Source organism: Eurosta solidaginis, chromosome 3 (genome assembly GCF_040869045.1).
Source record: "Eurosta solidaginis isolate ZX-2024a chromosome 3, ASM4086904v1, whole genome shotgun sequence".
NCBI lineage: Eukaryota > Metazoa > Arthropoda > Insecta > Diptera > Tephritidae > Eurosta > Eurosta solidaginis.
Genome location: NC_090321.1, coordinates 155,637,263 through 155,659,381, shown reverse-complemented (window position 1 = coordinate 155,659,381; position 22,119 = coordinate 155,637,263). Strand labels below are relative to the sequence as shown.

General features: G+C 41.1%; 1 protein-coding gene across 1 annotated transcript in view; it reads right to left on the bottom strand.

The window, feature by feature from the left end:
* Positions 1–21,866, bottom strand: part of LOC137244431 (putative leucine-rich repeat-containing protein DDB_G0290503) — a 242,858-nt gene extending 220,992 nt beyond the window's left edge. The window contains exons 1-2 of the mRNA XM_067773419.1: positions 21,614–21,866; positions 20,634–21,556 (exon numbers count right to left, since the gene is read on the bottom strand). Of these exons, the coding sequence (XP_067629520.1) occupies positions 20,634–21,556; positions 21,614–21,674 (984 nt within the window). The 5' untranslated portion in view covers positions 21,675–21,866. The remainder of the gene's footprint in view (positions 1–20,633; positions 21,557–21,613) is intronic.
* Positions 21,867–22,119: the final 253 nt, after the last annotated feature.

Sequence of the window (22,119 nt, the reverse complement as noted above, 5' to 3'; positions counted from 1 at the left end):
ACTGTTTGGTTAGCATTTCATTTCATTGTTGTTGTTGGTGTTGTTGTTGTTGTAGCGATAAATCGTTATCGATTTTGATGGTCCTTCACGGGATATATATCAGGTATGTTCCGGTAACAAGCACCATTAAGGTACAAGCTCAACCATCTCGGGAACGATTTAATATGACCGCATTGAACCTTCTAGGCCATACCACCAATACATTTTTCTGAAGGACTTTTATTACAAAAGAAATAACAGTTTGGGTCCCTGGCTGTAATTTTTATAGGTTTCGCTTTTTATATTCCTGTAAAATTAGACGAAATATGCATCCACATTGAACGAAGCTCTAAATATAACCTTTATCGGCTGTCTGTTTTTACTCAAAATTATAAAAAACGACAATAAAAAAGCGAAGTGAATGAAGCAAACGCGACCCAGAAGCAAATGAATATTTTGACAGCAAAAATGAGTGTTCGTGACACTTTGCGTCGCTATATAATACGAAAAAACGTAATACAATCACCTACAGTCATCTATAGTCACTGAGAGTCACCGAAGTGAATGAATGCTCTTATATGATACGAATTTGGTTTCACTTGGGTGAAAGTGACTCTTGTTGTTGTTGTTGTTGTAGCGATAAAGTTGATCCCCGAAGGCTTTGGGGAGTGTTATCGATATGATGGTCCTTTGCCGGATACAGATCCGGTACGCTCCGGTACCACAGCACCATTAAGGAGCTAGCCCGACCATCTCGGGAACGATTTATATAGCCACATTAAACCTTCAGGCCATCCCCTCCCTCCCCACCCCCAAGTTCCATGAGGAGCTTAGGGTCGCCAGAGCCTCGTCTGTTAGTGAAACAGGATTCGCCGCGGATAGGTGAGGTTGACAATTGGGTTTGGAGAAGCTATATATTGCGCTGGCAACCTGAAGGGTTGCGCTACACAGCCCCTCTTACGACAGGCATACCTACCGCGGGTATATTCTGACCCCCTAACCCGCTGGGGACTGAAAGTGACTCTTCGCGTCGCTTTGCGTTATACATAATAACGCCGTAAATGTGTACTTAGTCAAGTACAGAAAAATACTATGAGTGACTAGCACATAAAATAGAAAATACATACGAGTGCCACGCAACACATATGTCCCATACATATATGACATTGTTGAGTATAAACTGAAATCATAGTCGCTTTAACTCAGTAGCACGTTGGTTTCGTATATAATACACTGTATACTTCGTTTATTATCGGTTTTTCTTTAGCGCTGCATTCAGTTTAGTTTCGTGTACATCGATGTGTTGCTAGCGTCAGAAGGCTGATATGACTGCATTCATTTTATTGGACGTTAGGCTTACTTAAGCTGCAGACATTGGTGCTTTATCGGTAACTGTATCGGTAACCTCATAACAGCTGATTCGACCAACCTTATGGGAATCAATGCAATCGATTATTGGTGCCGCTAAGGTCGTAACCGTATCGTAGCCAACCAATTGGTTTTTGGTTTAAGCGCCAAATACACGACACGAACATTCCGCAATCTTGTTCGCAGCTTTGGCCATACACCATATGAACTTTTGGCCGAACATTAGTTCTCTTTCAGACAGCGATGAATACGGGCAACAATTGTGCTGCAGCAATATTGCTCAAAGTGGCAATTAAGCGTAAAAAAAGAGAGAAGATTCAATAAATTCACTCAGAAATTTTTTATTGTCCATTTTACTTTTCCACGCACGTCTGTTCCGTTCAGAAATTACTACGATTATGAGCTATTTCGCCATACACGCACGAACAGTTCGCGCAAATGTTCGCCAAAAATTAAAATATTTTGATTTTTGGCGAACATTTGCGCGAACTGGCAAACACCACCATACACGACAGAAAAGGTCGCAGAAACATGACATAACGCGAATGTTCGCGAAAATGTTCGTGTCGTGTATTTTGCGCTTTACCGTCGTAACGATAAACAGCTGATTACGTTAGGGATACGACTACAGCGATACGACATACGGCACCAATGACTCCCGCTTCATTCCAATTAGTGTTATCGTATAACACAGTTGACTTTCTCGCTCAATGAGACAATTGAGTACTGAACTGCTTCGTGACTTATGAGCGTTTATTCATTTTACGAAGCATGACTATGTAAATGTGTTTTAGTGGATATAAGTGCTTGATATTCTTTGTTTGTGTACGCACTAATACTCATTTTTTCGTTAGTCCACTAATAACCTTAAAAGATGAATAATTGCAGCTCACTGATTCTGATCTAACAGGCGGACAGCAAAGACGTCCTACACGATAAATGAGGACGCCCCCACACGTATGGTAGGAAGCTTCCACAGTTCGCCAGACATTTCCATCGTGAGCGCAGGACTCGTTAACTGCGTCAACTAGCAGCCGATGCTAACATTGGCATCCGACCACCTACCCATACTCCTTTCGTTCTAGCGATCTGTCGATTTCATCACTACTGAAAGACGCACTTTCATCAATTTCAAAAAGGAAAGTGGGACGATTAAGAAACCTATACAGACAATCGTTTTGCTGCCCTCACTATCTCGACTGATGCCCGTCAAGGAGAGCGTGCTTTTTGCAAGGTCATCGTATCCGCGTCGGCTCGTTTCATTCCCGCCTTAGGAATCCCGGAAATACGGCCACATTTTCCAGCGGAGGCCGCAACTCTAGCGAGAGAAGGTGATCTTATAAGACAGTACGACTCCGGCGACCTCCATATAGGGGATATGTACCAACGCATCATATTGCTTGTGGATGAACGCAAGCGGTCGAAATGGGGAAATCACTTAAAGAATTGTAACCTCTCTGCCGGTGTGGGTAATCTATGGTCCACCGTAAAGCCCTTATCGAACCCGACTAATTTCAATGACGTTCAGGCTTTTCTGAGTAAGAACCCAACGTTCGTCGCCCCAAACTTTCTACCCCATCCATCGCATTTGGTGATAAAGTGCTGTAGGATGCGAAAAATTTTGTGGGAGCGCTTTTTGCGGACAATAGACGCGCACACAGGCATAAATACAGCTGGTCCCCAATTACCGCCAAACAGGTTGAAGATGGCTGTCATTTCAGTGGAACCCCATTTAATTTGTTGTGTCTTTCCCATAAAATGTCATCGTCGGAGCAGCTCTTTGCAGCTGGACTGCTCCATACCCTCCAGCTCGAGGAAGGCATTGAACCTAACCCCGGTCCCAGGCTGCTGTTCTGCTGCATATGTCGGAAAAGGATTTATCCCAGACTGTCAAACTCTTGCCAGTGTGTCACGCTTAAAAGATTGTTGCATTGTTCAGGCTGTTCTCAGTTAGAACCCAACGTTCATCGCCCCGAAATTTCTACAAAACCTTTGTGGCTCACTGCTGTTCAATTCAAGGACGTCCCGCGGTTCACTCTCATGCGTAACCCCGCCACCTTCTTGCAGTAACGCTGCCCAGCATGCCACATCAACTGTCCGCTGTTGCTCGCGCCAAACTTCGCCTCCAGCGAACGCGGCCGCTGCAACCTATCACTACAATCTACGTAGCATGGACAGTAGCAATGCCGAGCATCAGATTTTACCCACGACCCATCCCTCCTTTTCCGACACACGCACTCGCGTATCAACTCCTAGTTCCCCACACCAGCTAAGAATATGTATGATCGGGACATCGGTCCAATGCAGTTCATGCCTCGGCCGATGCCACCTTCATAGATGCTCTGGGCTTAGAAATTGCAACCGTCCGACCGGTACATTCGTTACACCGAGCTGCCAAGACACAAGTGCCAACTCATCGTCACCAGGCAGCAATCGAACCGAACACTCGACAAAGCCTATATCCTTAAAGGCGCTTACACTCATTTCTGACTCCCAGAGTGACGACTGCCCCCCGTTGCACTTAGAATTCTCCAACTTAATTGTAACGGATTAACCAGAAAGATATTGTTGTTGAAGCAGTGCTTCGCCCCATCCAATAGGTCTGACCAATCACAAATTGTCATCAATGTCCTCTAACGGGAGTCCGAGGAAACTTGTTGTTTCAACAGGGGTGGACCATAATGAGAGATGTGTTAGAGGCGTTGGTTCCACATTACAATTGAAGAGATGGTTGGTGTCATGTGGGGACACATTGCAAGCAGGGCATACATTTTGTATGTCGGGGTTGATTCTGGATAGGTAAGATTTTAACCTGTTACAGTATCCAGATCGCAGTTGGGCTAGAGTGACTCGCGTTTCCCTAGGGAGTGTGCGTTCCTCTTCCGCAAGTTTTGGGTATTGCTCTTTGAGTACTGGATTCACCGGGCACTTCCTGACATAGAGAAAACATTTTCTAAGCGGGGTCGCCCCTCTGCAGTGTGTGGAAAGCGCTCCGGGTGTATGTCTGCCATGAAAAGCTCTCAGTGAAAACTCATCTGCCTTGCAGATGCCGTTCGGAGTCGGCATAAAACATGTAGGTCCCGTCCGGCCAATTTGTAGGGAAAATCAAGAGGAGCACGACGCTAATTGGAAGAGAAGCTCGGCCTTAGATCTCTTCGGAGGTTATCGCGCCTTACATTTTTATTTATTTTTTTTTAAGACAGTCGGTAGCGTAGTACCATTGACGTGGACGTACAAAATGGTCGACATTTGGGACGTCCATGTTATAAATAAGGTCGCCGATGATTTAGTCCGTGATAATGTCAGGTTTCGTGAGGTGAAGAAACTGGAGAGATCAGAGGTAGCCGTTTATTTTGTTGCATAGCTCATCGATCTGTGGGCTTGGGCCTGTGGCCGTTATTGTGCAGTCATCGGCGTAGGATGGTGTTGTTGTTGTTGTTGTAGCAGTGCGGAAACGATAGTAACTCCTTCTGGTGGCGAAGGTAGCGTTGATATGTAGAAGTTAAACAAGAGTGTGGATAGGACACCACCCTGTGGAACCTCTTGTTTAACTCTCCTTGGAATAGATGTTTCGTTTCGAAATTGCACCGATGTCTGCCGTCCACCCAAATAATTTGCGGTCCACCTTTTAAGACATGGGGGAAGGGTAGACCCTTCCAGGTCTTGCAGTAACGTGCCATGGTTGACCGTATCAAAAGCTTTCGATAGGTCTAGTGCAACGAGTACTGTTCTATGGTGGGGGTTTTGATTTAAACCACAATTTATCTGGGTCCTAATGGCATTTAGCGCGGTGGTGGTGCTATGGAGTTTTCTAAAGCCATGCTGATGACAGGCTACTGCAAATTTGCTTTGAAGTAGCGGAGCAAGATGGCTTCAAGCTTCTGGGCTACTGGCGATAGGAGAGATATCGGGCGATATGACTCTCCTATGTTTGTTGGTTTCCCAGGCTTGAGTAGCGAGACCACCTTGGCCGTTTTCCATTTTTCGGGAATGACAAAGGTGTAAAGAGACAGGTTGAAAACATGCGCTAAATATTTTTAACCTTCTTTCCCTAGGCTTTTTAGCATCGGCATGGCTATGCCGTCTGGGCCCACTGCTTTGGATGGTTTATCGTGACCGACGGCATCCTCAACCTCTTTGGCGGTGATGGTAATTGGAGACGTGCTGAGTTTTTGTTTATGTGCGTGTCTGTTAGCCCTCCGTGTATCTTTGTCGACCGTAGAATGCATTATATATTGTCGGCAGATAGCGCTCGCGCATTTTTTCGCATCCGACAGCACTTTATCGCCAAAGGCGATGGAAATTTTGTCATTGTGCTTAGACGGATTCGATAGGGACTTTACGGTGGATCAAAGCTTACCTACACCAGCAGAGAGGTTACAACCGTTTAGGTGCTCCTCCCATTTCGCCCGCTTGTGTTCATCCACAAGCAATCTGATGCGTTGGTTTATATCCCTTATATGAGGGTCGCCGGAATCGAGCTTTCTTATAAGGTCACGTTCTCTCGCTAAATTTGCGGCCTTCGCCGGAAAGTGAGGCCGAATTTCGGGAATTCTACCGGCGGGAATGAAGCGAGCCGAGGCGGATTCAATGACCTTGCGGAAAGTATGCTCCCCTTGGCGAACATCAGTCGGGATAGGGAGGCCAGCAAAGCGGTTGTCTGTAAAGGATTTGTATTCGTCCCACTTTCCTTTTTTAAAGTTTATGAAAGTGCGTTTTTCTGTGACGATGAAGTCGGCGGTACGGTCGAGCGAAATAAGTATGGGCAAGTGGTCGGATGCCAATGTTACCATCGGCTGCCAGTTGACGCAGTTTACGAGTCCTGCGGTGACGATTGATATATCCGGCGAACTGTGACAGTTTCCTACCATACGTGTGGGGGCGTCTCCGTTTATTGTGCAGAACGTCGTTTCTTCTTTTTGATCCGCCAACATATCACCCCTACTGTCTGCCTGCAAGTCTGAATGCCATAGATCGTGATGGGCATTGAAATCACCTAAGATAATGCGATTATCGCCAGTGAGTAAGGCACTGATATTAGCGTGGTATCCACTGGGGCAACAGGTGGCAGGAGGGATGTAGATGTTGATGATTTCTAGGTTTCCATCGCCTGAACGGACAGATAAGCCTTGACGTTCTAAGACACTGTCTCTGCGGCCGATGTCGGGATCAAAGATATGATATTGCACAGAGTGGTGTATGATAAACGCCAGACCACCTCCATTTCCGCTCTCGCGATCTTTTCTGTGGACATTACACCCAGAACAAGTCTGCAGAGCAGATCTTGCTGTGAGTTTAGTCTCTTGAATCGCAGCAATGCGGATGTTGTGCCGCTTCATGAAATCGACTATCCCCGTGATCTTCCCAGTTAATCCATTACAGTTTAACTGCAGAATTCTGAAGTGACACGGGAGGAGACGTCGTCACTCTGTGAGTAAGTGACGGGTGACTACGCCTCGCTTATGAAAGGCTAGGACGCAACTGCTGATGCCAAGGATATGCTGACGACATCGTCATAATTGCAAGGGGTAATTTCGAGAGTACGCTATGTGACATAATACAGAGAGTATTGAATATTACAAGGGGATGGTGCGCCAGTGTGGGGCTTAACATCAACCCATCTAAAACGACTATCATCCCCTTCACCAGAAGAAGGGCCCTACCAGCCCTGAGAGCAATAACAATAGATGGCGTGCCACTAGAATATGGAACCGCGGTGAAATACTTTGGGGTCATTTTTGACACCAAGCTCCTATGGAAACAGCACTTCGACTCCATGAGAGCTAGGGCCACGAGGTCCATCATGGTATTTTTGTATTTATTTGAAAATTTGTTCCTAGCACAACAATTTTGACAAACTATTTAACAGTGATAGCATGAGCTATAAAAATTTAACATTTATAATAATAAATCAGATTAACCAAATTAAATTAAGTATAACAGATAATAGTTAAATATTTATGTATGTAGATGTAAATCTTAAAACTAAAGAAAAGTAGTTAATAAATATTAAAAGACAGCAGTAGTTATGATAACCTTTGGCTGATTATAGATCGAATAGTATTTAACAAATAAAGAAAGAAGACACAGAGAAAGGAAAAGGGACTTAGAAATGAACATTTTAACAACAAGTTGAGATCCAGTTTAAGAGTCGTTAAAAAATGATATTAGCTCTTTTTTGAAGTGCAGAGCATTACTTAAAAGTCGAAGACTTGTAGGTAGGGAGTTCCAAAGACGTATTGCAGTAACAAAGAATTGGCTTCAGAGGTGAGCGTGCGGTATCTAATGTGCGTAAGAAGCACCGATCTTGATGATTGCAGAAAAATAAGCTTACGATATAGATAGTCAGGTTTCTTCGTGGGTATCAATTTATGGAGGAAGGACAGTGTTTTGACTTTTAAAAGATTTTCGAAAGAAATGTTTACCAACCTTTTAGCATGTTGTGATACGTGATCAAGTCTTTTCAACCCATAAACATATCTAGCAATGTTGTTGTAAACAACATTTAGTTTGTTTTTGCACACATACTCTCATAACCATAGAGTAGCGTAGGTATTAAGTACGCTTTAGCCAGAAGTAGTCTTATGTGCAAAGGCGTGAAATAATGTGTGTTAACCATAGTGTACGAAGCATTCCATACACTTTTCCAACCGTTCTAAAAATATGGTCTTTCCATGTCAATGTTTTGTTAAAAAATACACCTAAGTTTTTCGTCGTATCTACGTATTCAATAACGGAATTGTCAAACACTACATTCGAGTCGCTCCGGTACATAGAACCGACTGCCTTGGGAAGCGCACTACATTCTCTAAATCATTAGTGGGAAAAGACCTTCTATGAATAACAATACATTTTGACTTATTCGGGTTGCAAGCGGGGCATACATTTTGTATGTCGGGGTTGATTCTGGATATGTAAGAGTTTAACCTGTTACAGTATCCAGAACGAAGTTGAGCCAGAGTGACTCGCGTTTCCGTGGGGAGTATGCGTTCCTCTTCCGCAAGTTTTGGGTACTGTTCCCTGAATACTGGGTTCACCAGGCAATTCCCGGCATAAAGGTCCGACGCCTGTTTGTGGAGTTCACCAAGGACCTGCTTGTGTTTTTTTGCTTCATGCGGCTGAGTTCTCAGGTGCCGTATTTCCTCAAAATGCTTACGGAGATGTCTCCTTAACTCCCTAGGCGGTGTTGGCTCATCAATCAGATGTCTGTTGGGATGCCCAGGTTTCTGGGTTTTCAACAGGAACTGTTTGGTTAGCATCTCATTTCTCTCCCTGATGGGGAGTGTTCTCGCCTCATTATGTAGATGGTGTTCTGGGGACATAAGAAGACAGCCCGTGGCGGTTATGAGCGCAGTATTTTGGCAGGCCTGTAGCTTCTTCCAGTGGATAGTTTTTAGGCTGGGCGACCATATAGGGGACGCGTAGCACGCAAACGGCTGGCCAATTGCTTTGTAAGTGGTAATGAGCGTTTCTTTGTATTTTCCCCAATTACTGCCAGCAAGGGATTTGAGGATTTTATTACAGCTCTGGATTTACGGAACAATTACGGCTGCGTGCTCACCAAAATGTAGATCCTGATCAAACGTCGCACCCAAGATTTTGGGGTGTAGGACAGTCGGTAGCGTAGTGCCATCGACGTGGATGTTCAAAATGGTCGACATTTGGGACGTCCAAGTTGTAAATAAGGTCGCGGATGATTTAGTCGGTGATAATGCCAGGTTTCGCAAGGCCGGCTATCCTCGATCTAACCCCGCTGCATATATCAATAGAGCAGTCGGCCAAGCGAACCCTCCTGAATATCGCCAAGGAGGGCTCGGGCATAGGTACTGGATACTGGATTTTGGGACGAATATAACGTCATTAAGAAAATATATAAAAGAACCATAATTTATAAAAAAAAGAAATACATGGAAGATAGAGTAAATCATAACAATGGCGATATGAAACGTATGTGGAAGTGTCTAAAAGACCTCGTCGAGCTTAATGATGTTAAAAAACATATCACTAAAATTGTAATTAACGGTGAATGCCTGGAAAATGAATATGATATAGCTAATGCCCTAAATAACTTTTTTATACAAAGTATTGTTGAAATTAATGATAGCATCGAAGAAATTGTAAATGGGGATGAAATAAGCGCAAATCATAGTAATCCATTTGAAACATTTAAATTTACTGACATTGTAGTGGACGATATTATTATTATCACAAAATCACTTAAAAACAAATATGGCGGCGACAAGCTTTTATCGGAGGGTGTCGTTAAAGATGCCATGACATATACTGCTAATTTCTACAAAGACATAATTAACGAATCCTTAGACAGCGGTATTGTACCTAGTTACTGGAAAATTTCAACAATAATACCTGTTGAAAAAGTAAAAAATACAATGAAACCCGAGGAACTACGTCCAATTAACACGTTACCTACAGATGAAAAAATTATGGAGACAGTGGTGAAGGATCAACTTGTGGCATACTTAGAGAAGCACAATGTGATTATCCCAGAACAATCGGGATTCAGGAAGAGCCATTCTTGTGAAACAGCGTTGAATATGGTAATTGCAGATTGGAAAGAAGACATGGCGGACAAAAAATTTACGGTGTCTGTCTTCTTGGATTTAAAACGGGCTTTTGAAACTGTCGATAGATCTGAGCTATTGGACGTTATGTTTAAAATTGGTATAAGAGGAAAGGCTTTGGAATGGTTCCGGAGTTATTTGGGTGACAGAAAACAGAGAACGATAATTGGAAAGGAGGTTTCATCAGTGGTGGATGTTAACATTGGTTTACCACAAGGCTCGGTCTTGGCGCCAATATTGTTTACATTGTATATCAATGATATCAAAAGATGCTTAAAATATTGTAAAATACGTCTATTTGCGTATGATGCATTGCTTATCATAAGTGAAAAATATGCAGAATGTGCCATGCTGAAAGTACAAGAAGACCTGGACTCGCTATACAAATGGTTATGCCTTAGAAAACTGAAATTAAATGTCGAAAAAACTAAGTTCATGATATTTTGTAAAAACACTAATATCATAAGTAACAATAGTTTAAATAATATTACGCTGAAGGTAAAAAACATGGAAATCCGAAGAGTAGAAAAAATTAAGTATTTAGGAGTTTTGATTGATGATAATCTAAATTTTGGAGAGCATGTAACTTATCTGGAAAGGAAAATTGCACAGAAAATAGGCTTCATGTATAGAACATGTAAACATATCAGTCAAAGTCATAAAATATTGGTATATCGTTCAATTATTGAACCACACTTTATTTATTGTCCTACTATTCTGCTATTAAGTAATGATATATATATTAAGAAACTTCAAATATCGCAAAACAAGGCAATGCGATTTATTTTAAAATGTCCTCCAAGAACGCCAAAAATTGTAATGCTCAATAGATTAAACTGGCTTAGTATTAAACAGTCAGTTAGTTATTTCACATTGAAATTTATACACCAACTTAGGTTAGGAATGTTACCGAATTACCTGAGTAGTAAAATACATTATAATCATGAAATCCACAATTATGGAACAAGAAATTGCAATAATATAAGACTGCCTAGAATAAGAACTGAGTTCGCCAAAAGGTCTCTTGAATATTTAGGTTATAAAATGTATAATGAGTTACCTTCTGATTTGAAAGACTGTGAAAATATTAGTAAGTTCAAAGAAAAATTGTTTTTATATTGTACGTCACTAAATGTGACATGAGTATTTATGTTTTATCTCTTATTTTAACCTAAACTAGGTCTTAAAGACCGTAATAATAAATAAATAAATAAAAATAAGTCATATCGTCCCGGAACATGGAGGAATTGAGAGAGAAGATCCCAATCTCTCAACTCCCGAGGGATGATATCCCAAGCCAGATAGTCTATGAGAAAAGGTATAAAGTACAACTGGGAGACAAGTATACGTGGGAGGAAAGCAGAATTGAGTACATTCATCAGCTAAATAGAATAGTATGGTATACCGATAGCTCGAAGACGCCGGAGGGGATTGTATCTGGAGTCGTTGGACCCAGAGCCAAGCTATCAACACCTCTGGGAGCATACCCGAGCATTTTTCAAGCAGAAGTATTCGCTATAAGCCAGTGCGCTGACCTGAACCTTCAGCGCGAATACTACAAGAAACAATTGCCATACACAGTGACAGTCAGGCTGCACTCAAGGCGATCTCGGCGTCTGAAATAAAATCAGCACTAGTTGTTGTTGTAGAAATGCTTCGCCCCACCTAATAGCTGCGACCGATCACAAATTGCCATCAATATCCTCTAACGGGAGTCCAAGGAAACTTGCTGTTTCAACAGGGGTGGACCATAATGAAAGGGTGTTAGAGGCGTTGGTTCAATGTTGCAATTAAAGAGATGGTTGGTGTCATGTGGGGACACATTGCAATCGGGGCATACATTTTGTATGTCGGGTTGATTCTGAATATGTAAGAGTTTAACCTGTTACAGTATCCAGAGTGACTCGCGTTTCCCTGGGGAGTATGCGTTCCTCTTCCGCAAGTTTTGGGTACTGTTTTTTGAGTACTGGATTCACCGGGCAATTCCTGGCATAAATACCCGACGCCTGTTTGTGGAGTTCACCAAGAACCTGCTTGTGTCTTTTTGCTTCATACGGCTGAGTTCTCAGGTGTCGTATTTCCTCAAAATGCTCACGGAGATAACTCCTTAAGTCCCTAGGCAGTGTTGGCTCATCAATCAGATGTCTGTTGGGATGCCCAGGTTTCTGGGTATTCAACAGGAACTGTTTGGTTAGCATCTCATTTCTCTCCCTGATGGGGAGTATTCTCGCCTCATTATGTTGATGGTGTTCTGGGGACATAAGAAGACAGCCCGTGGCGGTTCTGAGAGCAGTGTTTTGGCAAGCCTGTAGCTTATTCCAGTGGGTAATTTTTAGGCTTGGCGACCATATAGGGGACGCGTAGCATGCAATCGGCTGGCCAATTGCTTTGTATGTGGTAATGAGCGCTTCTTTGTCTTTTCCCCAAGTACTGCCAGCAAGGGATTTGAGGATTTTATTACGGCTCTGGATTTTCGGTACAATTGCGTGCTCACCAAAATGTAGATACTTATTTCGCTCGAGCGTTCCGCCGACTTCATCGTCACAGAAATACGCATTTTCATTAACTTTAAAAAGGGAAAGTGGGACGAATACAAATCCTTTACAGACAACCGCTTTGCTGCCTTCCCTGTCCCGACTGATGCCCGCCAAGGGAAGCGTGCTTTCCGCAAGATCATTGAATCCGCCTCTGCTCGTTTCATTCTCGCCGGTAGAATTCCCGAAATTCGGCCCACTTCCCGGAGGAGGCCGCAAGTTTAGCGAGAGAATGTGATCTTATAAGACAGCTCAATCCCGGCGACCCCCAAATAAGGGATATAAACCAACGCATCAGATTGCTTGTGGATGAACACAAGCGGGCGAAATGGGAGGAACACCTAAGCGGTTGTAACCTCTCTGCCGGTGTAGGTAAACTTAAAAAAAACCGTAAAGTCCCTATCGAATCCGTCTAGGCACAATGACTTAGTTCCCATCGCCTTTGGCGATAAAGTGTGTCGGATGCGAAAAAATGCGCGAGTGCTTTCTGCCGACAATATATAATGCATTCTACGGTCGACAAAGGTAGACGGAGGGCCAACAGACACGCACATAAACATAAATTCAGCGCGTCACCAATTACCACCACCGCCAAAGAGGTTGAGGATGCCATCGGTCATGCTAAACCATCCAAAGCAGTAGGCCCAGACGGCATAGCCATGCCGATGCTTAAAAGCCTAGGGAAAGAGGGTTTCAAATATTTAGTACATGTCTTCAACCTGTCTCTTTCCACCTTTGTCATACCCGAAGAATGGAAAATGTCCAAGGTGGTCCCGCTACTAAAGCCTGGGAAACCAGCTAACATAGGAGTTCAAAGCAAATTTGCAGCTAGCCTGCCATCATCATGGCTTCAGAAAACTCCATAGCACCACCACCGCGGTGAATGCCATCAGCACCCAGATAAATTGCGGTTTAAAACGAAACCCCCACCATAGAATTGTACTCGTTGCGCTAGACCTATCAAAAGCTTTTGATACGGTCAACCATGGCTCGTTACTGCAAGACCTTGAAGGGTCTACCCTTCCCCAATGTCTTAAAAGGTGGACCGCAAATTATCTGGGTGGTCGGCAGGCATCGGTGCAATTTAGAAATGAAACATCAAAATCAAGAAGAATTAAACAACGGGTGCCACAGGGTGGTGTCCTATCCCCACTTTTGTTTAATTTCTACATATACTAAGCTACCTCCGCCACCAGAAGGAGTTACTATCGTTTCCTACGCCGATGACTGCACAATAATGGCCACAGGTCCAGGCCCAAAGATCGATGAGCTTTGCAACAGAATAAACGGCTACCTCCCTGATCTCTCCAGTTTTTTCGCCTAGCGAAACCTGGCATTATCTCTGACTAAATCCTCCGCGACCTTATTTACAACATGGACGTCACAAATGTCGACCATTTTGAACATCCACGTCGATGGCACTACGCTACCGACTGTCCTACACCCCAAAATCTTGGGTGTGACGTTTGATCAGGATCTACATTTTGGTGAGCACGCAGCTGCAATTGTACCGAAAATCCAGAGCCGTAATAAAATCCTCAAATCCCTTGCTGGCAGTACTTGGGAAAAAGACAAAGAAGCGCTTATTACCACATACAAAGCAATTGCATGCTACGCGTCCCCTATATGGTCGCCAAGCCTAAAAATTACCGACTGGAATAAGCTACAGGCCTGCTAAAATACTGCTCTCAGAATCGCCACGGGCTGTCTTCTTATGTCCCCAGAACACCATTTACATAATGAGGCGATAATACTCCCCATCAGGGAGAGAAATGAGATGCTAACCAAACAGTTCCTGTTGAATACCCAGAAACCTGGGCATCCCAACAGACATCTGATTGATAAGCCAACACCGCCTAGGGACTTGAGTCATCTCCGTAAGCAATTTGAGGAAATACGACACCTAACAACTCAGCCGTATGAAGCAAAAAACACAAACAGGTCCTTGGTGAACTCCACAAACAGGCGTCGGATCTTTATGCCAGGAATTGCCCGGTGAATCCAGTACTCAAAGAACAGTACCCAAAACTTGCGGAAGATAAATGCATACTCCCCAGGGAAACACGAGTCACTCTGGCTCAATTTCGTTCGGGATACTGTAACAGGTTAAACTCTTACATATCCAAAATCAACCGCGACATACAAAATATATGCCCCGCTTGCAATGTGTCCCCACATGACACCAACCATCCCTTTAATTGTAATGTGGAACCAACGCCTCTAACAACCCTTTCATTATGGTCCACCCCTGTTGAAACAGCAACTTTCCTTGGACTCCCGTTAGAGGATATTGATGACAATTTGTGATCGGTCGCAGCTGTTAGGTGGGGCGAAGCACTGCTACAACAACAACAACAACAAAGATAACTAAACTGCTGGCAAACGGTGCAAAGGGAGGTAGGGACTAAGAGTATGTTTCCCTGACCTAAACGATTGCTGCCGTAAAAGAGGGGGGAAGAGCCGGGGGCAGGGACTGATGCTCGTCATTGCTCCCGACTCTACTACGGAGGTTGTAGGTATGAGTTGCAGCGGCCGTATGAGTTGGTGATGCCGTGGGGCGCGAGCAGCAGCGGGTACTTGTGGCTTGCTGAGCAGGGGGGCTGCTGGAAGGATGTAGGGGGCGCTAAGGCGTAGTCTACGGGACGCCCTTGGGCGTGAACAGCAAGGAGCCACAAAATATTTATAAAAGTAACGTGGGCGTCGGGTTTTGGAATCTATGCAACCATCCCTTACCCGAGACACACTGACAAGAGTATGACCGTCCTAAAAAGATTCTTTTCCGGCATACGATCATTGCTTGCGAATTGCTTGCGTATGGACGTGTATTTGGAGCTCGTAAGTAGAATAAACATTATAAAGTCTGTGTGCTTTGATAAGCACTAAAAATTGGTGAAACTAGCAAAGTAGTGACAGGTGATGCACCATCATTAATAAAGTGCATTTCTTGTGAGATTCAATTATATTTAATTTAAATAAAAAGGAGAAAATATATTTTGCTTGTGCAGTTTTGTGTAACTGTTAAGCAGAAAATGGAAGAGTGCGGGAAATGTAGCAAAAAAATAAGAGGGGAAACAGGTGTAAGATGTGAGGGTGTGTGTGGTAAGGTTTACCATAAAAACATTGCGTGTGCGTCTATCGATGATTATGGCTTTAATTGTTTGCAAGGTTTTAAACTTTTAAGATTTATTTGTGATGATTGCATGACTTATGTTTCCAATGTTGATGAGGCTTTAAGGGAAATCTTGGCTATTTCAGAGGTAAACAAAGTAAATTTGAAAGAGCAAAAAGCGAAATTGAAAAAATGTTGAGTGAGCATAAAAGGGAAATAAGCGCTTCCATAACTCACAACGAAAGAGAGATGAAAATAATAGTAGAAAAAATCTATAAGGTGAACTCAGAAAAACTAGAGTTAATGAAAAAAATAGAATGCTTGTGCTTAGAAAATAAGGATAAACTAAGTAAAGTAAGTATACCTAATGAGGTGTTCACTAAGCAAAAGGATGAAATTATTAATGAAGTTAAAAAGGTTGCTAATATCTCTAATGAGGCATTTAATAAACAGAAAGAGGAAATTATAAAAGAGGTTAAGAAGGTTGCAAATCAGAATAAAGGGTTTGATGGTGGAAATGTTTTTACATATGCCACTGTTACAAAAGGCATCCCTCCAATTGTTATTAAGCCCAAATTGAAACAAGCCATTGAGAAAAAAAATGGATTTAAAAAAAATAGATCCATCTCATTTAAATATAGGAAGGGTACAAAACAAAAATAATGGCACGATAATTATAAGCGCTAATACAGCAGGCGACAAGGACAAAATTAGAGATACGCTAACAGAAAAGTTGGATAAAAATGTGTATAATATAGCTGAGCCAAAAGTGTATTTTCCTAGAGTTGTGGTAGCTAATATTAGTGCAGAGCATACCGAGAGCGAAATAGTTAGCCGGATCCTTGCGCAGAATGATACACTCAGGGAAGCTAAAATGAAATGTATTACAATTAAACGCGCTAAAAAAGAAAATAGAGGACAACATATTAATGCAGTTATAGAAATTGAGCATAAATATTATGAGGCCATCCTGAGACATAAGAAAATTAATGTTGGATGGGATCGCTGCCCAGTTTATGACGGTCAAACTGTAAAAAGGTGCTACAAATATTTAGGGTTTAACCACATAGCTGCCAATTGCTCTGAAACAGAGATGTAGTAAATGTCTGGGAGAACATGTGACAGAAAACTGCCAGGAGAGCACGCCCATTAATAAATGTGGTAATTTCGTAGATGCCAATAATCAGTCAGGTTTTAAGCTCAATATAGGCCATAACATAATGAGCCATGACTGCCCAGTTTATCAAAGGAAGCTTAAACTGGAAAAACAACGAGTTGGTTTTTAGCAACCAAGACGTACAAGCCCAGTAATAAATGTTTTTGATTTGAAATATGTCTACTTGAATATTTGTAGTTTGTTAGCAAATAAAGCAGAGCTCGAAAAAATGATAGAAGAAGTGGATCCGGACATTGTTTTATGCTCAGAAACATGTATAACTTCAGATATTCTTGATTCTGAAATTAATATTGCACCGTATACATTAATTCGTTGCGACTCTCATAGTAGACATACGGAAGGGGTCGCTTTATTACTGAAAAAGGAAATCAAGTACAAAGTCAGGTTTAATCGATCAATTGATAGAAATGTATGGTATGCTATAGTAAAATTAAAGCAAGTGGACATTAAGTGGCAAATAGGTGTGTTGTACCATTCCCCAAGTTCTAGTGACAGTGAATTTTTAAATCACGTAGAGAGTATTTTATCAGAAGTATTAGAATCAGGTACGAATTCCCTTCTAGATGGAGATTTCAATATAAACTTAAATATTAACTCTTCGAGTAGCTACAAACTGAATGCAATTTGTGCACGTAGCGCAATGAAACAAAAAATAAATTTCAATACAAGAGTCGCGGAAACTTCTCAAACACAAATATATTTATTACATGCAAGCGCTGATATACTGTCTTGTGTAAATCTTGAAGACCACAGAATATCCGATCACGAAACTATTTCATTTGCTATAAAAGTAAGTAATTCAAACCCGTTACGAAGAGTCATTTCATCAACATCCTGGGAGAATTATTCTGCCGATAACTTGACCACTCTACTGAGGAATTGCGATCTCAGTTTAATAAGGAGCATGAATGTCAACGACATGGTCAACTATATAAATACTTGTTTACTAGATTGTATGGGAGTACTAACGTTTGAAAAAAACAGTACGGTAAAGTTAAGAAATAAATGGTATGACCAAGAATTGACAGAATTGAATAAACTAAAATACCGGTTGCACTCACCAGCTAGAGCAACGGGTGACTATACCGAATATAACATGGTCGCAAAGTACTACAAAAAACTAATCAAATTTAAAAAGATTAAATACATGGAGAATAATATTGATATCAATAGTTCAGATAGCAAGCTAATGTGGAAGCATCTTAAGCATGCTGTAAACTTAACGGGGCCACAAGAAAAGATCTTGACGGTGTTCGTAAAAGGTGTGACATATGATATTGCTGAAGCATTGAACTCCTTCTTTATAGATAGCATTGTTGATATAAACAGGGAAATTGAAGTTATTCAAAGTCAGAACGACTTCCAATTTACAGGTAGGTCATGTTTAAAATTCGAAGAAATTACGGTTGAGGATGTTACACGTATAGCAAAAAGGTTCAAAAATAAAACTGGGGGGGGGGGGGGGGGGGGGGGGGGGGGAATTTACTTTCAGAAGGCGTAATTAAAGATTCGGTATCGTACATGGGTTTCTTCTATGCAACTACTATAAACAAATCCATCACTACTGGAATAGTACCAGACATGTGGAAAATTTCGACAATAGTACCAATTAGGAAAGTAAAAGGTTCAATAGTGGCAGAAGAACTAAGGCCGATAAATACATTGCCGAACATAGAAAAAATTCTAGAAATTGCAATAAAAAATCAACTGCTTAATTACTTAGAAAATAATAAAATACTTATAATGGGACAATCCGGTTTCCGAGAAAGGCACTCTTGCGAGACGGCATTAAATTACGTCATATCTAGCTGAAAGGAAGAGCTGAGCCTAAAAAAACATATAGTAGCAGTTTTCATTGACCTGAAAAGAGCGTTTGAAACAATTGATAGGAATATAGTGCTCGATAAACTACAAAAAATTGGTATTAGGGAAAATGAATTGCAGTGGTTTAGAAGCTTCTTATCAGACCGGAAACAAAGAACAACCACCGAGTCAGTAGTCTCATCCGAGGCACAAGTGGACATAGGTTTACCACAAGGGCGGTATTAGCACCAATCTTGTTCAACATTTACATAAACGATATATCATCAGCACTGAAATATAGTAAAATCAGGTTGTTTGCAGATGATGCGCTACTTGAAGTAAATGAAACGGACATTTCAATAGCAAGGAGCAAAATGCAAGAAGATTTGGACTCATTGTATAGATGGCTTTGCATTAACAAACTCAAGCTTAACGTTAACAAAACTAAGTTCATGGTTTTATCTAGGACGACCAATAAAGAATCACTTAATTTAAATCTAAAAATATTGAATACAAGCATTGAGGATGTCAAAATATTTAAGTACTTAGGGATCCTGATTGCCAATAAACTGAGGTTTACGGATCATATTGATTATATTGTTGCCAAAATGGGCAAAAAAATTGGATTTTGGAAGAGATCGTGTAAACTTATTAGTAAGAAATATAAGTTGAAAGGATATAGATCCATCACAGAACCGCACTTTTTATATTGCCCTACAATATTCTTTATTGCTAATGAAACACAACTAGACGGGTTACAAATTATGCAAAACAAAGCTATGAAAAACAAAGATTGAAAGTGAGATACGACACTTCCATAAAGAGGATGCTTGATGCACTAAACTGGTTGAGTGTGAAACAGTTGATATTTTACCATAGTATGAAATTTGTATTTTATATCAAGCATGGTAAATTACCAGCCTACCTAAGTGAAAAACTTGTTTATGTGAATGAAACCCATTCTTACATAATCAGGGAAAATAATAATTTTAGATTACCTCTTCTCAAAACAGAAATGGACAAGCAAAATATATTTTACAAAGGCCTGAAATGTTTTAATGAACTACCTAATCATGTTAAAAATTGTGAAAACTTATACACCTTCAAAAAAAGTTTATTAGAATATTACAAAACCCTTCCAATGAGATAAAATATTTTGTATCTGTATTTCATGTTACTGATCCTTGAGCGTACATGTCAATCCAAATAGACACAGAGGAACCTTATGCATCAGGTCAAAAACATATATCGCTCGCAATCAAATTGGGACAGAATTCCGGAAAATATCGTCCCAGACAAACAGGTGGAGTGTTCATGTGAATCACGTATATTACTACAACAACGATATATTATAGTTGGTTGTGTGTACATAAAAGCTGGTACAGGGAGGATTGGAAACGCGTCCTTTCCAACCGTCCGATAAGAGTGGCTCGTTCTGCTGAGCTGCTAGCTTTTGGGTAGACCGGAATCAAATGCATTCCGACAGTATAAATAATAAAACTGTGTAATCATACGTCTTGGAGTAGAGCAGGATTGAGAACACGTCCTTCCAACCTCCCAATGAGATGACTCCAAGACTCGTCGTTGGGACCACCAGTTCCCGTGCTGATCGGAATATCATGCATTCCGACACCCCAAACGCTAGAAATCCTATTATTATTAAAATATATTTATAATTTGTAATAATCTAAGTTTTAGGCTTAAAACGCCGTAATAATAAATAAATAATAATAATAATAATAATACGCAGCAAAACTATTTCTCAGGACCGAGGTCAGGAGACGGACCCGGATTGGATTCGATACCTTCTCGGAGCAAGAGAATATGGAGCAGTCTCGCTGCAAGGAGCTGCTGGGAGGATGACAATTTGTGGGAGGGTCGCAACAAATTAAATGGGTACCCTGAAATGACAGTTCTTGGCCGGGAAAAATCCCACGTCGCTCCGGTACATAGAACCGACTGCCTTGGGAAGCGCTACCGTAGGTTGTCTATAAATCCGATTAGTTTGTTCGCGCACATAGTGTGGACAAGTGCTTTAATATTTTATTCTAAACAAACAACTCAGCAAGTATTTTACTTACGTTAGCCGTTTTCCTTTCACCATTACTTCGAGATCTTTCCGATAGATTCTCAATGGTGGCCGAAGTACCTTTGTTTTCGGAACGATTGTTGTTTTCAACATAAATAATTCCTGTTTTTTTAGTTGGTTCAACGATTATATCCGCAATAGATTTTTCTTGTTTTTCCGTTGTTGTTACATTTCTGTTAGTAGTGGCTTTGACTAGAAGTGGTGTTTTCTTTCTTTTTACATTCTTCGTAATAATGGCTCTAGAGTTTTTCCTTAGTTCTTCCAGTCTTTTTTTGATTTCCTCCTTTTCAAACGCGTTTTTTTCATTATAGACTTTTAGTGCTGAAGCGGATTGTTGACAGCGCCTTCGACGTTTTTGCTGTTGTAAGAACTTCCGTGCTTCTTCAACGTTATACGACTTTCTCTTTGTATTACATAAAGCTGAAGGTAATAAATCTTTTGATTTTGTATCTGGAAGATGACTGGACTTGGATCTTTCCTTAGCCCCTTTTCTAGTTGTTATCGGCCGTTCTGATATCAATTCAACTTTATTACTAAGTATTTCAGTTTTACATCTACGAAAAGTAGTTATTGTATTAATTTTAAGCTCCTCATTCTTGTGTATTGTAGAACCTCTGTTTAATTCTTTCTCATTTTTGTCACCCTCTTCTCTACTTGTAGCGATTCCAGTTATGTACGACTTAAATTCTTTCACTTCTTTGTCACGTTCTTCTCTTTTCTTGCTGAACTCGTTTCGAGCTGTATCGATAGCCTCTGATTCTGGTTGCTTCAAATTATCATGAGTATGTTGTATTGGTTTACATTGCTTCTTTGTCCCAATTTTTTTTAATGGTTTTGCCGTGCCCGGATAAGTTAGTTTGGCGACTTGTGTTGTTATTGATCGGGGACTCGCCGACATGCGATTAATGGTATTAGCTAAAAATTAGAACAAAAAAATTATTAATATAATAATGTACGAGAAGTTTTCCCTACTTGAAGTGACGGTGTTTTCCTCAGCGTCTTCTGAGTATCCAACCGGTTGCTTATCATTCATTATGCTGCGTTGTCAAATCAATCCATTCGAAAGCCTATATGTAAAATCTGCAAAACTGTATACTGATAATCATTTTTGGACGAGTTTTAGCAGCTGCATTGCTCATCACGGCTCACTTTATAAAGAGATGCTATCCATACAATACTTTATTCTTAATAAAACTTTCAGACATAGTGTACCTATACCAAGTGTGTCAACTAAGCGATAAACGTCAAAACTACAAACAGCCTCGCTCACCTGATGCAAATCTCAGGTCTAGAGTTGCATTTTTGGTACGTAAGAGTACTTCAAGCTGAGTTGCATTTAATAGTTAAATAAAACTGTACAATTTACAGATGTAATAGTAGCATATATTTCCGCGGAAATAAGAATACTAGATTTGTAGCCTGCAACAATGCGGAAACATACGGGAAGCAAAATTTATTTAAATTAGAGTCAAAATATA